Genomic DNA, 12,075 nt, shown 5'->3' with positions numbered 1-12,075 from the left:
GCCCAAACAGGACGTGGTGCAGGCACGTGGCGTGAAAACAACCGTGATGTGTCGTCCAGCAAAGGAAACAGAAGTCGCCGAACAGCATTATGACCCGACCCCACGGGTCTTTCCTTTCAGAGGAGGTTAAGGATGGCTGTGCCCCAGGCTGTTAGCGGTGGTGTTAGTGCCTGCTGGGGCCTGGGGCTGTCGGTTTTCCCCTCGTTGGATGTTTTCTGCACACTATACGATGGATGGATGGGCACTACTTTTGTGACACGAAGACTTTTTTTTTTTTGCGGTGCGCCGGCCTCTCACTGCTGTGGCCTCTCCCGTTGCGGAGCACAGGCTCCGGACGCGCAGGCTCAGCGGCCACGGCTCACGGGCCCAGCCGCTCCGCGGCACGTGGGATCCTCCCGGACCGGGGCACGAACCCGCGTCCCCTGCATCGGCAGGCGGATTCTCAACCACTGCGCCACCAGGGAAGCCCAAGACTTTTATTTCTTAACGTTTTTACATACGACTAATTCTTGCTCATCAAATGACAAAAGCTAAACAGCGGGTGAGCAGGTGTGGAGCGTTCCTGTGGGCCAGGCACACTGCTCTGTCCAGGCATGTGGTTTTGTCCGGACCCCATCCCAGCAGGTGGAGCTGGTGCCTTTCTTCCCGCACTTTGGAGATGAGACACAGAGGCCCTGAGTCACTAAGCCGGGTGCTGGTCCCACCCTGGGTGACACCCACGCTGCGCTCTTCGTTTTGCTCTGGCAGCTCCTGGAAAATGCAGAAAACTCTGAAAGAAGATGCTGAGAGCCCCCGTCGTAGCGCCAGGCGGGCTGGCCCGATGGTGTTTTGCGGCATCCTCTCCTTCCTGTTCGGTCCGCGTAGACCGCGCAGGGAACGCGCCCAGAGACGTCTCTCTGAATCAGAGCGGAGCACAGATGCAAACCAGGCAGAAAACGAAAATGAAATCCTTGCAGACCAGAGAGGGGGTTCAACTCGAAGGCTCTTCCTGTGGTAGATGAGCCAGCGGCAGGACCCCCGCGCCCTGCCCGCCCTCTATCTGATAAGCGCTGTTTGTTCTCTTTTTAATTTGGTTTCTCGGGGTCGGACGTCTGGCGTTTCCCACCGGGCTCCCGCTCTGGCTCCACAGAACAGCCGCAGGTTAACCGACCCACAGCCTCAATCGCCCTTTGTTGCCGCGGAGCTGGAGGGAGTCCTCAGCAGGGCCGGGTCTGTGGGGCGTGGAGTCTGCAGGCCCAGTTCCTCCCTGTCCTCTGCTCCCCGCTTCTGTCCTCAGCACCAGCCGGAACCAGGGGGGCTCGTCTCACGTCGCTCCCGCCTTTGGTTTCTGCGGAAAACAGCCGCCCCGGACGCGTGCCCACCTGCGTTTCTCTCCACGTAGGGAACTTGCTCTGGCACCGGGGCTAACGGCCTTGCCCTTTCTTTCGCAGCAGGTGAAACTGGAGGAATTCGGGAGACCAAAGATCGACGGGGAACTGAAGGTCCGCTCCATAGTCAACCACACCAAGCAAGACAGGTGAGCGCGGAGCGGGCGCCCGGCTGGGTGGCGCCCCCGAGTCAGACACCCCGCTCCCCGGCGGGTCTGCAAACAGCTTCTCGTGTGGACTTGGCTTTGGGTTGCTCCGTTTTTATTGCTTCCTTCCTTCCTGGTGAGAGCGACGGCCAGTGGCTGCCGCGCCCGTGGGGCCGCCCTGCCTGTGGCCGGCGCTGGACCGGCGGGGCTGGGGCACAGCCAGAGGCCCGGCCTGGGAGCGGCCGTGTGCGCCGTTTGCCACAGGACTGGGCAGGAGTGCGGGCGGGTGACGCGAAAGCTCCCAGGGAGCTGGCACGGCCCCAGCTTGTTCAGTCCTCCACGCACACCTGCTGCGTCCAAGGCCTGGGGCCGTGGCCGGGGTCCCAGAAGACGTGAGCCCTGCCCCCACGCGGCTCCCTATCCAGTGGAGGATGGACGTGTAAACGGGCAGTAAGCGGCAGAGGCCAGTGCTGTGCGGAAGGCCAGTGGGGGCAGGGCTGTGGAGGAGCCAGGACCGGGCCGAGGGGTCAGAGTTAGCCGGTGGGCCAGGCAGGGAGCAGCCCTCTCAGTGACCACCCAGGCCCCCGCAAGTGTCCCGCGGCCTCGGACCCCAGTGCGCTGGCCGTGCTGACAGGTCCCTGGCTGTGCTGTCGGGCCAGGTACCTGTTCCTGTTTGACAAGGTGGTCATTGTCTGCAAGAGGAGGGGCTACAGCTACGAGCTGAAGGAGATCATCGAGCTGCTTTTCCACAAGATGACCGACGACCCCATGAACAACAAGGATGTCAAGAAGGTGAGCCCCCTGCTTCCTGGTGGTGACAGAGGGGCTTCTAAGGCTGGGCCGCCTGGTGCGGGGCAGGCACTGACGCCCCCTGAGGGGGGAGTTGTGGGGTGGCCAGAGAAAGCGTGGTCAGGTGGGCTGGCCTCCGCCCGCGCTGTGCTGGGCCCGGCAGCCCCCTGGCCTTTTGTCTGAGTCTTTCCTGGGGTGTGACGGGGGTCGGGGGGGCACGATCTGGATCGCAGCTCCCCAGTGAGGACACTGAGCAGCGGGCCCTGGCCCGAGGCCGCTGGTGAGAGCCCAGCCTTAGACCTTGGCCACCTGGCCCGAGGCCGCTGGTGAGAGCCCAGCCTTAGACCTTGGCCGCCTGGCCCATGTGGCCCCCTGCAGCAAGCAGACCCTCCTGCCCCTCCCCAGCCCTCCTGCTTTGGAGGAGGGCACTGGGTGGGCCTTGCTGTGGCTTGTGGGACTCTGATGTCCAGCCAGTGGGCTGTGGCTGCTGGGGGTGGGGCCATGGCTGCTGGGGTGGGGCCATGACTGCTGGGGGTGGGGCCATGGCTGCTGGGGGTGGGACCATGACTGCTGGGGGTGGGGCCATGGCTGCCGGGGGTGGGGCCATGGCTGCCGGGGGTGGGACCATAACTGGTGAGGGAGGGGCCATGGCTGCTGGGGGTGGGGCCATGACTGGTGAGGGAGGGGCCATGACTGCTGGGGGTGGGGCCGTGGCTGCTGGGGGTGGGGCCGTGGATGCTGCGGGTGGTGCAATGGATGCTGAGTTGGGGCTGCCGTGCTCTCTGGTTCCGTCCTGCTTCTGCACCCAGTGCTTGAGTACCGATCGTGTGCAGCCCTGGGCTGGGGGTGGGTGCCAGGAACCAAAGTGCTAAAAGAGCCTGGACTCCCGAGCTTACAGGTAGAATGCAGGTACCACCTGGAAGAGCTACTGGGGGTGACCTGCCTAGCCCTGATGTCCAAAACAGGCCACTGGGGCCCCAGAGGCAGCGACCTGAGGCCACCTCCCAGGCTGAGGGCTGAAGACGAAGCCCCCCAAGTTCCGCCCCGGCACCTGCCCCTCTGGGAGGAAGGCCCTTGCCATGGTGGTCCCATCCCGGGGCACTTGGCAGTGGGCAGCGTCCTGGGTTGCGGCACCCGCCGCGGGGCTGGGCCAGGCCTCTTGATGATCTCGTCTCCCCTTTTCCTTTCCTCTCCTCACGCTTCCTAGTCTCACGGGAAAATGGTAAGCCCCTGACGCTCATGCGCTCGCCCCCTTCCTCACCTCCGGGCCGACGCTGGCACTTCCCTCCTGAGCTGGGAGTGGGGTCTGGGGCCCCGGGTGGGCCTGAGCCGGGCTGGGTTCCTGGCGTTCTCCTCCTTCCTCCCCTCAGTGTCCGGATTAGGAGGAGACGTGTATTTGTGATAACAGACTTGCCGGCTGCAAAGGGTGTCAAGGGAACCCTCCCCTCCCGCCCGCCCCACCCACTCCCCGTGGCTGGAGGTTAAGGACCTGGGTGGTTTCAGAGCCACTGGGGTTTTGCCTGTTCTCTCTCTGCCGCCCTTTGTCCTCTCTTTCTTCTTTCCCTCCCTCCTTCCCTCTTTTCCTTTCCCCTCCATCTTTCCTAACACAGATGGGCTCAGACTTCCCAGACTCTCTGCCTTTCTTGTTTTCTCCTGTTGTTCTAATTCAGACCAGTGAGCTTCTTTAGCATCACATTTAGGAAGTGAACGTGGGTGGGCTGGCATCCTGGAGGGGCCCCAGGTGAGCGTCTCAATGCAGGTCATTAGAGGTGGCCTGGGCTAAACCAGCAGAGACCTCAGTTGAGGTGAGGGTGCACCTTGGAGGGGGTCGGAGATGGGTCCCAGGACACCTCGTTAGAGGCTGCATACACATACGCACGTGTGTGCACGTGCAGGCCCAGGCACGAGTGCACCTGTGTGCACCTAGCCATGCCCGTTGCAAGCGTGTCCCCCGTCTCCTCCCACAGTGGTCCTACGGCTTCTATCTAATTCACCTTCAAGGCAAGCAAGGCTTCCAGTTTTTCTGCAAGACGGAAGACATGAAGAGGAAGTGGATGGAACAGTTTGAGATGGCCATGTGAGTCCGCCGTGGCAGCGGCGTGGGTGTGGGATGCCACGTGGACTTTTCCCGGGGAACCTCACCCCCCCGGGTGGCAGCCTCGCTCTTTAATCTACAGCGGCCAGAGGGCCCTCCCCCCTGGGGCCGAGCCTCCCACACCTGACCGGCAGGGCAGCGAGTGGCCAGGAGTGGCCTCGGTGCCAGATGGACTCACGGTGACCCGGATCCCTGGGCCCTTACAGGCCGGCGGATTGTCACCTTTGGGGAAAAGCCCCAGAGCTGTTTTTCCGTGAAATCTAGGAGGAGCCCCAATTAGCCCAACAGAGAAAGGCGATCATGGGGCTCCCTGGCCACATCAGGCCTTCAGGCCAGGGTGGCAGGTCCTGGGGGCCTCCGGGCAGGTGCACTCACCTCCCTGGCCTCTTCCTCCTGGTGAGATAGATGCCCAGCTTCTGGGATTATTGGGAGGATCCAACGGGGTCCCGCGTGGGACACGTCAGAATAGATGGCGGCCAGGCGGTGGCCCCAAGGCTTTCTAGGGGTTGTGATTTTCTCCCCACGATTCTCATGAACATTTTCAAGTATTAATCCAAGTTGAAAGAACGTCGTGGTAAACGCCCGGCCTCCTCCTTTCACGTCTCGTGCGGTTCTCTGTCACGTGCCGTCCCCCAGCCCCGGTGCCGTCTGCTAGTGGACGTGTTGTAGTGAATTGCGGACATCAGTGCAAGTGAGCGTGCCCGTCAGGAAGTCACGATTTGTTTAGCTTCTTAGATCTCAGGCTCGCACACAGTGACGTCCCGGGTGGGGCCGAGTCACCACAAATGCTTGCACCGGCCCATCCTCAAGCCCTGTCCAGATACAGCCCTTAACCATCACCCCGGAAGGTTCTCGAAAGCTCCCACTCAGACCCTTCATCCCCCCCGGGGGGTCAGGGCCCCTCCGGTCTGCCCGGGTGTCGGGGAAGATCCTGGCTCTTGAGTCCTGGCCTCCTGACTCAACGGCCGCGTTCCAGATCCCGGCTGGTTTGGCGGCTCCCGTTTCGGGGGCGCTCAGGGAACCTGGAGCCCGCTTTCCCTCGCAGCCCACTTTCCCTCCCATCAGGTCAAACATCAAGCCAGACAAAGCCAACGCCAACCACCACAGCTTCCAGATGTACACGTTTGAGAAGACCACCAACTGCAAAGCCTGTAGGATGCTTCTCAGGTGAGGGCGCCCCCTCCCGGCCCCCGAGGGAGCCCGCGGCTGCCTCCCGCCTGTGCCCCCGTTGCCGCCGAGCACCCCTCGGCCAGCGCCGGCCCGGGCCCCAGGGACCCGGGGAGACGTCCCATCGTGCGGGAGGCAGCCGGCCCTCGGACGTTTGGGATCTAGCCGGGAGGGGAGGTGACTGTCCCCGTGGGTGCCCGGGGCCCCCTGTGGGGATGGCAGAGCCAGGCCGGGGACCGTCTAAGGGGAGGGCCAGCGCCAGGCTGCGCGTCAGGGCGGGGGTCCTGGGCTCCAGGGCTTGGAGGGGTGATGCTCGGGGGGCAGAAGGCAAGGTGGCTCTGGTGGTCCACCTCACCTCCTGCCCCTTCCCTCTCCCGCCCCGGCGCAGAGGCACCTTCTACCAGGGTTACCTGTGCACCAAGTGTGGCGTCGGGGCACACAAGGAGTGCCTGGAGGTGACCCCTCCCTGCAAGATCAGTGAGTACCCATCCCACACCCCCTCCCCCGGCCACGAGCCCTGGGGGCTGGTCCTCAGGGCCCCGCGACATGCCCCGAGCCGAGGGTCCCGTCACCCCTCGCCGCTGCTGGCTCTGGCGTTGTTCCCACATTCTCCTTGCCTGCCATGGGGACCCCGTGGGGCAGGGACAAGATGAGGAAAAGAGGCTCAGAGAGGGGAGGACGCTGGTCCCGGCTCACACTGTGTCAAAAGGCCCAGCCGGGGCTTCCCTGGTGGCGCAGTGGTTGAGAGTCCACCTGCCGATGCAGGGGATGCGGGTTCGTGCCCCGGTCCGGGAGGATCCCACGTGCCGCAGAGCGGCTGGGCCCGTGAGCCGTGGCCGCTGAGCTTGCGCGTCCGGAGCCTGTGCTCCGCAACGGGAGAGGCCACAGCGGTGAGGGGCCCGCGTACCGCAAAAAAAAAAAAAAAAGGCGTAGCGGGAGCTGGGATTCCATGGCAAAGCCCTCCTCCTAACTGCGTACTGGCTGGCTTTTCTCGGCCTCTTGGGCACCCCCCGCCGCATTGCAGCTGTAGGCCTCTAGAAACTCCACCCTGCAGAGGGCACAGAGCGTTCCTGGCAAGTTGCATGGAGGTTTCCGACCACAGAGGGACACCTCACCCCCGGGTTGCCCCGCCCCGGAGAGGCCCGGCCCTCTTTAGCTACGGCCCTGTTTGTACGTGGTTCACGTGCGTGCACGCACCTCCTGTGCTCCCCTTCGCCTCAGACGGGGAAAGCCTGAGGCTCCTGTCAGTCGTCTTGGTTTGGGGGATGAGTTGGGGGAGGGCCCAGCCTACAGCAGCTGGACGGGCAGCCGGAAAGCCTGAGATGGTTCTGGAAGGTTTCAAAGCCGCCTCGGTCAGGGGCTGGCTGAGCACTGGACCCGGGCACGGGGCACCCGCCAGGCACCACGCTGCTCGCCCTGTGTCATGGGGCCCAGATGCTCCCACATCGCTGTGAAATGGGGCTGTTGTGCTGACATCCACACTCAGGGGAGCTGTGCTCGGAGGGGATTAACCACGCTCCAGGTAGACAGGGAAACATGCCGGGCCTGCTTGTCACCCGAGACGCCACCGTCCAGAGTAGGAGAGTTTGTTAATTCCTCATTTACTGTGACTGCTGGCCCAGTGCCCTGATCGGGGAGGAGGGTCCAACAGGTCAGCCCAGACCCCCTCGTCCCCACCAAGGCCCGCCCGATGCAGCCCACTCCGGCCCGGCGCGAGTTCAGCAACCCTGCCAGTCTCCTCCGGGCTAGAGGGTGCTGCCGGCCCCCACTGGCCCCAACGCAGCTTTTCAGCTTTGCCCATGGCTACCGCCCTCTTGTGGCCATGTGTCCTTTGCGTCAAGCAACTGGACAGTTCATTTCTTTTGACGTTTTTTTCCTGATCTTAAAAGTAACATACTTCTTTATCAAAAACTTAGAGGAAAAAAAAGAAATGAAATAAAGAAGAAAATAATGATCACTTGTGAACGTATTAAGAAATAACCAAAGGTGATATTCTGGTGTATTTCCTGTCAAGTTTTCTTATTTTTAAATAACTTTCTGTTTCCTTTCCTCTCTGATTATTAAATATCCATTTCCCATAGAAGATACAGAGAAAAGTAAGGGAGATGAAAGCAGTCCTGGTTTTTGTCACACCAGGCAAAAACAGCTGCTGTTAGCCATCACCTGCCTTCTCCCTTTTTTGCAATGCCCCCACCCCCCGTCCCCCATCTCTTTTTAGGTTTTTGTGTTTTTCATGATATGTGTAGTTGAGCCTTTACCAGTTAGGCAATTGCATATCTTTCGAAAGCTGAAGTCATCAGCATCCTCCCCGTGTCACTGAGAGCCCGTGGTGGGCACCTGGTTTTATTTTAAGGAGCGTGTGCTTCCCCCAAGGGCACGTGCCTGATTCCTGACGCCTGTAACCTCTGTTCTGCAGGGTCTGTCAGATCCTACGTCTGCCCAAAGCAGGCTGCGACTGCGCGTGTTAGATGGTGTTGAAGTCACATCAGCCACACGTTAGCCCTTGTGGTGCTTGTTTTGTCTGGTGGTGGAGTGGCAGCTCAGCTTGTCAGATGGCTGGGGCCCAGCCTGGAGCTGTGTCCTCCCCTTGGGTCACCCCAGGGCAGGTGGAAAGAATCTTTAGAATGTTTGCCTTCCATCTGATGAGCTGAGGTGTCCCATATCCGAGGTGCTGACAAATAGAGTAGCACGACTACCACATCTTCTGTCATTTGCCCACGGCAGGCATCACTAATCAATTGTGGAAATCTTCCCTTTGAGCCCAGGTTCTGTCCAGTGATCAGGCAGTTGCTGCCGTTGGGGCAGAGTTGTCTCATGCAGGAAAACCTGTTTGCCCTTGGGTCTGATACCCAGTGTGTGTTCTCCCGTGGGCCCCCTAAAACCAGAGCTCAGAAGTTGCCATCAGAAGTAACTGAGAGATTTTTGCGGTCACCAAGCACGCATGTCCATGATCCATGTCTGAAAGGAAGGGCCTTGAAGCTCACCTTGCTCACACACTCAGGTGCGCCCAGCGGCTCTGACCCCGATGTGCTTCCTTTTCAGGTTCTCCTGCAGACCTGGTGAGTCCCCCAAACCATTCCCTTCCCCATGCCCTGCACCCTACACCGCCCTGTGCCTGGAGCCGGAAAGACCCAACCGTTCCAGCCCTCATGCTTCTGGGGCCAGGCCGGCTTGCAGAGCCCCTGTTGGTTACGAGGGGCCTTTGTTTTCCTTTGTGGTCGTCAGTAGAAATGGGTCCCTGTGCGTGGCCTCCTGGGCCCAGATGGCTGTCCCCCTGCCTGGCTGCCCACCCGTTCCACCTGCCCAGTGGCTTGCTGGCGGCTGTGGGTGCCCAGCCCTGTGACAGGCGTCTGCCCACCTGCCACCCATCCTGATGGACGTAGAGCCCTCTCTTTAGCTGACTTGGGGACGGAGTCACTGAATTCACTTATGGGGTGTGGACGTCGTGTCTCTCCCCAGCCGTGGGGTCCGGTCAAATTAACCAGCACATAATGGGCTCTTACTGGGCCCTGCGTAGGCTACAGAGATGCCCTCAAAGAGGAGGGGAGACAGAACATTTAGTGTATGCAGCAGGACACGTCCCGGACAGAGACGACAAACCCCAAGCTTTGAGCAGGGAGGCCCTGGGCTGGGGTGGTCAGGGCAGGCTTCCTGGAGGAGGTGGAAGTTAATGGTAAGGGATGGGAGGGGAAGAGGACAGATGTCCCAGGGCTGCAGAGGGGTACAAAGGTGGAGGGTGTAAGTAAGAATCGTGTCACACAGGGAAGTAGGTTGTCACCACCACAAATGTCTGTGGGCGTTCAGGACATGCCCCTGGCCTCCTCCCCGCTTCCTGCCTTGACCCTTCTCTCTGGGTGTGGGGGGCAGGGGGTGTGGGGTGCTTGGGCAGCCTTTCCTCCTCACTATCCTCTGTCCTTGCTCTCACAGGACACCTCTGGAGCGGGGCCAGGTGAGTCTGTGGGACTTGGGTCTTCTCTGGTGTCGTCCTTGTCAGCGGTCACCCTGGGAGCCGAGCCTGGGCCTGGCCGCGGTGACTCTGCCGCCTTTGTCTAGTGTTCTCGGCTCCAGGCTCCCAGGCTGTGTGCCGCCCTCCGGCCCCATCTCCCTCCCACCTCCACGGCCACTCCCCCTGGGAGCTTCCTTAGGTTTTGACGACGCAGCGCCAGGCACGGGGAGGGGGCCCACAGCCTGCAGAGAGTCAGGTTCCCTTCAGCCCAGTAGAAGCCCTGAACTACAGCCCGGAGACCCCGAGCAGAGCAGACTTTGGGACACTGCTGCTCTCACGTTACCATTTTCTCCATCCCCCCACGCCCCCCTTGCTCTGCGTTGGGTAGCAGGAGAACTGAAAGCAACAGGTATGAGGCGGCCTGAGCCGCGGACAGAGTCCAACCTAATCATGAAAACAAAACAAAAACCATGCTGCTGCCTCTGGGGCACCAGCTTCAGGAACCAGGCCTGGCAGATGCAGCCCATGCAGGGCTGGGCCGCTCAGAGCAGAGCACGGTCTGGGAGAGGCCTACGAGCTTGGGGGGGCTCAGGCGTGCCCCCCCCATCAGCCCAGGGCTGCCCCGGAGTAGCCGAGTGGCCTTGGCGGGTCGCTGACCCGGCCCCCGCCTCTAACAGGATGGATGCCCGTCTCCTACTCCATGCTGTTGACTCTCAGTCACAGATTCGAAAGGTGTTTGGATGACAGCACATAAAGTGCTCTTTAAAAATAAGTTGTGGGCTTCCCTGGTGGCGCAGCGGTTGAGAGTCCGCCTGCCGATGCAGGGGACGCGGGTTCGTGCCCCGGTCCGGGAGGATCCCACATGCCGCGGAGCGGCTGGGCCCGTGAGCCGTGGCCGCTGGGCCTGCGCGTCCGGAGCCTGTGCTCCGCGACGGGATAGGCCGCGACAGTGAGAGGCCCGCGGACCGCAAAAAAAATAAAATTAAAATTAAAAAAATAAGTTGCTATTACTGCAATGATACCCTGCATCTGTTAATCTTATAAATAGTTTACTTATGATATTTAACAAAGGGACGTGGGAGCCTTACGGGAAGAATTTAGGGAGGGGTAATACAGGCCCATGACCCACTTCCAAGAGCCCTGAGAGGTCTGAGAAGGCCGGGGAGGTCTAGGTCAACTTGGGGTGGGCTGAAGTCAGGATGAAGTCACCGAGCCACGCCCTCTCCTGCCCTGTCCTTCGCAGGTCCCAAGATGGTGGCCGTGCAGAATTACCATGGCAACCCTGCTCCGCCCGGGAAGCCGGTGCTCACCTTCCAGACGGGCGATGTGATTGAGCTACTGAGAGGCGACCCTGAGTCTCAGTGGTGGGAGGTGCGTCCTGGACCCGGGAGGGTCTCGGGCCCCCGGCAACTGCCTCCCCGCTCCCCAGGGTAGAAGCAGAGAGTCCTGCGTTTCCAGGCAGGCCTGGGTTTGGGGTGCGAGACCGTCGGGGTCGAGAGAAGTGGGCTGTTAGCAGGGCCTGGGTCTTGGGGTGTTTGCCTTGAGGTGGTAGGGAGTGCAGCATCCCCTCACGGAAGAGAGCCTCCTCCTGGCGTCCAAGCCCTTTCCCTGTCTGCCTCCCGCCTGGGTGGTGTCCTGCACACACACATCCCCCAGGCCCCGCCCAGTTCAGGCCAGCCCCACCTTGCTCAGCACGGGGCGGGAGGGGGGCGCCGCATGACCGAGACCCGCCCACCGCCCTGCCCCAGGAGGCCCAAAAAGCACGGACGCAGGTCCATGTGGTGGTTTACGGTTCTGAGCCATGACACCTGCTCTTCTGGTTATAAGGCCTGAGAAAGGGGAGCCGTCAGTGCTGCTCCGAGATCTCCCGAGCCCCAGCCCGCGGGGTCTGCATGGCACCACAGGGAACCGGGGCACTTGCCCAGGCTGGGTGACCAGGGCGACCTGCTTAGAGCTGACGCTAGCGTGCGTGCGTGTTCGCCCGTGGCCAAGTACTGTTCCTGCCGTCGTCATTGTTGTGTGGTGGTCCTTGTACTTACTTAGGAACTTACCGCACTAGACTCGGCCTCGCGTAACTGGAGATTCAGGAGCTGAGGAGGTGTCTGCAGTACAGTCTGCCCCGCGCTGCCCCCAGCCACCCAGTTCCCCTCCCTAGCTGCCACCAGGGCCATCAGGGGTGGGTGGCCTTGCAGAGACACTTTGCTGATGTGCAAGTGGGGGCTGAGGAGGAGCTGCCGGGAAGGCCTCGGGAGGGTATTCCAAGCAGAGGGAACGGAGAGAGTGAACGGTCGCCCCCAGGCCCTCCCACACTGTGTGCTGTGTTTTATCAAGACCCCCAGGTCCACATGCTCCTCACGGTTTGGGAAGGGCCGGTGTGGATTAGAGGAAACAGCAGCCAGGAGAGGGGGCTCTAGTCCCAGCGCCGAGCAAGCCCTGTAACTTCTCTGGGCCTCAGTGTCCTCATCTGTGAAGTGAGGGCGCCCCTCACCTTTCCTGCCCCAAACGGTGGTGAGGTCAGCTGAGATTACAGCAGGGAGGTGATGCTGTGATGGGCTTCTCAGGGAC

General features: G+C 61.5%; 1 protein-coding gene across 14 annotated transcripts in view; it reads left to right on the top strand.

The window, feature by feature from the left end:
• The window catches only part of VAV2 (vav guanine nucleotide exchange factor 2), a 180,279-nt gene that overhangs the window by 152,828 nt on the left and 15,376 nt on the right, over positions 1 to 12,075 (top strand). For 7 of the 14 annotated variants that reach the window (XR_010841788.1, XR_010841787.1, XM_067040301.1 and 4 more), the window contains 9 exons: positions 1,431 to 1,516; positions 2,173 to 2,305; positions 3,510 to 3,524; positions 4,270 to 4,379; positions 5,463 to 5,564; positions 5,953 to 6,041; positions 8,607 to 8,623; positions 9,492 to 9,513; positions 10,754 to 10,881. Coding sequence is in view for 12 of the 14 variants with exons in the window: in XM_067040301.1 (XP_066896402.1) it covers positions 1,431 to 1,516; positions 2,173 to 2,305; positions 3,510 to 3,524; positions 4,270 to 4,379; positions 5,463 to 5,564; positions 5,953 to 6,041; positions 8,607 to 8,623; positions 9,492 to 9,513; positions 10,754 to 10,881 (702 nt within the window). In the remaining 2 variants the exon portion in view is untranslated. The remainder of the gene's footprint in view (positions 1 to 1,430; positions 1,517 to 2,172; positions 2,306 to 3,509; positions 3,525 to 4,269; positions 4,380 to 5,462; positions 5,565 to 5,952; positions 6,042 to 8,606; positions 8,624 to 9,491; positions 9,514 to 10,753; positions 10,882 to 12,075) is intronic. The other 7 variants (XM_059073293.2, XM_059073292.2, XM_067040303.1 and 4 more) reach the window with 1 other exon arrangement.

Source organism: Kogia breviceps, chromosome 8 (genome assembly GCF_026419965.1).
Source record: "Kogia breviceps isolate mKogBre1 chromosome 8, mKogBre1 haplotype 1, whole genome shotgun sequence".
Taxonomy (NCBI): Eukaryota; Metazoa; Chordata; class Mammalia; order Artiodactyla; family Physeteridae; genus Kogia; species Kogia breviceps.
Note: the sequence above shows the minus strand (reverse complement) of the source record. Positions and strands in the feature narration are given on the sequence as shown.